The 3,830-nt window shown below is 38.7% G+C and overlaps 1 protein-coding gene across 1 annotated transcript; it reads right to left on the minus strand.

Annotated features, from left to right (window-relative positions):
- Window positions 1–254: 254 nt before the first annotated feature.
- Window positions 255–2,738, minus strand: LOC106690673 (calphotin). The gene is made up of 2 exons (XM_014436180.2): window positions 2,648–2,738; window positions 255–1,525 (listed from the first exon to the last, which is right to left on the minus strand). Exons 1-2 carry the CDS (start codon window positions 2,657–2,659, stop codon window positions 380–382), a joined length of 1,158 nt encoding a protein of 385 aa, XP_014291666.1. The 5' UTR covers window positions 2,660–2,738; the 3' UTR covers window positions 255–379.
- Between the last annotated feature and the right edge of the window lie 1,092 nt (window positions 2,739–3,830).

Raw genomic sequence — 3,830 nt, forward strand, 5'->3', positions numbered from 1 at the left:
TCAAATAAATCTACCAACCTTGTGGATACTACAATAATTATATTGTACAATAGATAATACAATAGGTATATTTTTTACAATAAGTATTAGTATGGTATTCCAACATGCCCGTTGACCACAGATCTCAACGCATACTGGTATTTGATAATGAGGGTTTATAGAGTGTTAATTAGACTTTTAATCTTTAGGAAATACTAGTAAAGTACACCGAATATTGTTCTTACTAGAAACAGAGTGCTTTTGAAACAAATGGAAAAATTTTGTAAAAATTAAATAAATTTATTATGAAACTAATAAATTCACAGTCAATATGTTATAGGTCGTAGGTGAAACCCAACTCAGGTCTCAAAAGCTCTGGTCTCACTTCAACCTAAACAGTTCAGTCGATCCTGTAGGAAACAGCATGTCCTGGGGTGTTTACGATGGTGGTGAGGGTGGCTGGGAGCCCGAAGTGAGCAGCATATGGGGCAGCGACGACTGGGGCGGCGATTGGGGCGGCATAGGCCAAAGGAGCAGCATAAGCCACTGGGGCAGCGACACGGGCGACTACTGGAGCGGCCAGAGGGGCGGTGGAAGCGGGGGTAGTAAGTACACTCCTTCGGGCGCGAGAGTGGGCTTCGAGGTGAGCGGCTCTAGCAGCGACGACCTCAGGGGTATCAGCGACTGGAGCTGGGCCCTGGGCTGGGCCGACTGGAAGGTCGTTAGCGGCAACCCTGTATCCCAAACCATCGGCAACGTAGTCGGTCCTGTGGACAAATCCGTCAGTGGGGTTCAGGTAGCTGAAACTTCCAACGCGGTTGCCAGCAGCATCCTGGACGGCGCTGTGAACGGAACCAGGCTCAGCGTGTCCATAGGCGGTATTGCCGAGTTCATCTTGAGCGTGGTACTGGGACTTGGTAACTGGAGCAGCGACGGCCACGGCGGCTGGGGCAGCGAAGAGTGGAGCTGGTGCAACGGCTGGAACTGGGGACCAGGCGGGAACTGGAAAAGCTACTGAAGGGACTGGAGCTACTGGAGCAACTGGAGCAACTGGAGCTACTGGAGCTGGAGCTGGTGCTGGAGCATCAGGGGCTGGAGTTTCTTCAGCTGGAGCTGGAGCGGGAGTTTCTGGGGCGGAGGATTCAGTTTGGGCTGGAGAGTCAGCGGGGGCGGCTTCAACGGCAACAGCATCATCAGAGGCTGGCTCAGCTGGAGTTGGAACTTCAGCAGGGGCGGCGGCTTCAGCGGCTGGAGCCTCGGAAGACTTGGCAGCAGCCTCAGCGGAAGCTACTACTGGAGCGGCAAAGGGAGCGAAGGCTGGGAAGGCGCTGTAGGCGGCGATGGCTGGAGCTGCAGCTACTACTGGAGAGGCGGCGACGACTGGAGCAGAGTAGGAACGGACAGCAAGGCTAGGAGCGATGGGTGCGGCGAAGGCTGGAGCTACTGGAGCCACTGGAGCGGCGACCAATCCTCCAGGTAAGGCCCAGCTACTGTAGGCGAGGCCAGGCCTGCCCAAGGCGCATGCCATCACGGCACTGAGAACAACCTACAACATTCCGACATTTATTAACTCACAAATTAAAAAAAAAATATATATATATATATATATCGATTTTATGTCTCTACTACAATTGTACACGGTGAAATCCATTATGCTTAATATGTTTTAAATTAAAAATCATTCCTCTGGGCATCTTAATCAATAGAAATTAGTTTTATCATCTAGTATGAAATATATTCTTGATTATTTAACCTTAGAAGAAAACAATCTAAAATATAATCTATTTATTTCTCAAGTCAATGTTAAGACTTTAGTGTATTTTCTTTGGTTTGTAATATTTAAAATAGAAAGTAGAAAGTTATATTGGCATTTTTTAAATAGATGTGGATCACAATTTCAAAAATTTTTGATCTCTGGAATCATAATTTCTCTGAATATAGAATATGGGGTATAAATGAAAACGTAAGCGCATAACAAATTACAAAAGTTTTGCATATTCAAACACAATTACAAAAAGAAATCAAATGAGTTATTAGTTTATAATATTCCGTTCATATTAAAATATTGTTCATATTTATTGAAATAAATTATTGGTCTTCACTATATTAAATTTCACTTGAAATTATATATAAACAGTTATCTAATAACATTATCTATTAAATATTATAATGTAATACACATTAAAAACATTATTAGTTATGTAGAAAGTTATAGCTTTTTACACAAATGTTAAAATAATTCATTAGAAATGACGAGTTATAAATAAACGAAGGTTAAGTTATACTTTTCATTGTACATTTAACAAAGTTTATAATCCTAATTCAATCTAATTAATAGACAATAATATGTAGTCTGAAGGTCAGAAAATGTACTATATTACATCTAACACGTGATTAATTAAATAAGTGCACAACACAGTATTGGATATTTTTCTAATGAAATATGTGTAAACAATAGAAAACGTCATTAATATTTGTTTTTGAAATTATTATATTATTTTCCGAGGGATGAGCTTAACCGTACACTGAATAATAGACGATACATTTTCTTGTCACCATTTTCCGAAAATTATCCAAATTTCATTTTTACCGTTGATGTATTTAATTGATAACTGTTCTCCCCGAATGACTGCTAACTTTATCTATAATAATATCTGCACTGCCTTACCAGGAGTTTCATGCTGCTTTTTGGAGTCTGACTGAGAGACCGATTGACACAGACCGGGCACCGAATGAGGCTTATAAAGCGAGTGCCAAGGTCGTAGCATCTGATACTTCCTTGTAAAATAGGTGTGGCACCCTGGCCCCGCCCAAACCGATGTATCGAAAATAAGCTCATTTATTTTTAAGGGACCAGTTATCCAGGCAAAGACGACTGCATTCCTCAAGTCATCAGCTGCACAAGGTGTCTTTTTCTTCTTCTGTCTTGCTAGAAAACGAACTCCACGGAATCCTTAACAGTTACCCTGTGTATCCCGGCACCCAATGTGACAATATACAAACATCCACAAAGATACTCCCTCAAACTATGGACTATGGAGCGTGCACAACTTTAAAAAAGCAATACCAATAACCATTCACCTCAAAATATACATAAATCAAAAAGTGCAAGATCCTATAAGTATCTATCACTAATAGTACTGTTATGTTTTTTCTGCTATTTGAGAGGCTTGAGGCAATGCTCCTATAATTCCTTTTACATCAAGTTTTAAGAACTTAATTATCCCCAGTTTTAGCAAACTCCAAAATTCTCTAAGAACACTGTACTACGCAACAAGTTTTTTAGTATCAACTTTTTGAACTATGTCATTCATATGACGAAGAAGTCTATTCATAGTCATAAGCTATTTCGAATATGAATCACTTAAAATTAAAAGTTTATTTTTATATTTATGATACCTATGTCAGTTACTATTTTTTATCACCTTTACTTTTAAAATTATGTGCATTAAATTTAATAAAAAACATTTTGTATTACTAAAAAATACTACAATTAATAATCGAGAAAAATAATTCCAACATATAAAAAATTACGAGGTTTTATATATTACACTTTTCTACCTTGAAGTTGTTTCCTTTTTAACTCTCCATTTTTCGATAAGAGACCCTGTCGTATCTATTTTATATTTAATAAATTTAACTATCTTATTGATTTAGTAATATAACAATTGGTTCCTTAATGATAACAAATGAAATTTCTGAAATAAATCTAACTTATTTTAAAAAATTAAATCAGCAACTGAAATATATAGTCTTGGAGACAACATCTAACAAACTCATACATGTCTAATCTTACTTTCTGCTAGCGAATTTGTTTCTCTCTACTTTCGCGGAGCGATGTAGAACTCCAT

The sequence above is a fragment of the Halyomorpha halys genome, unplaced genomic scaffold, assembly GCF_000696795.3.
Source record: "Halyomorpha halys isolate HHAL.00 unplaced genomic scaffold, Hhal_1.1 Scaffold1800.1, whole genome shotgun sequence".
Classification (NCBI taxonomy): domain Eukaryota; kingdom Metazoa; phylum Arthropoda; class Insecta; order Hemiptera; family Pentatomidae; genus Halyomorpha; species Halyomorpha halys.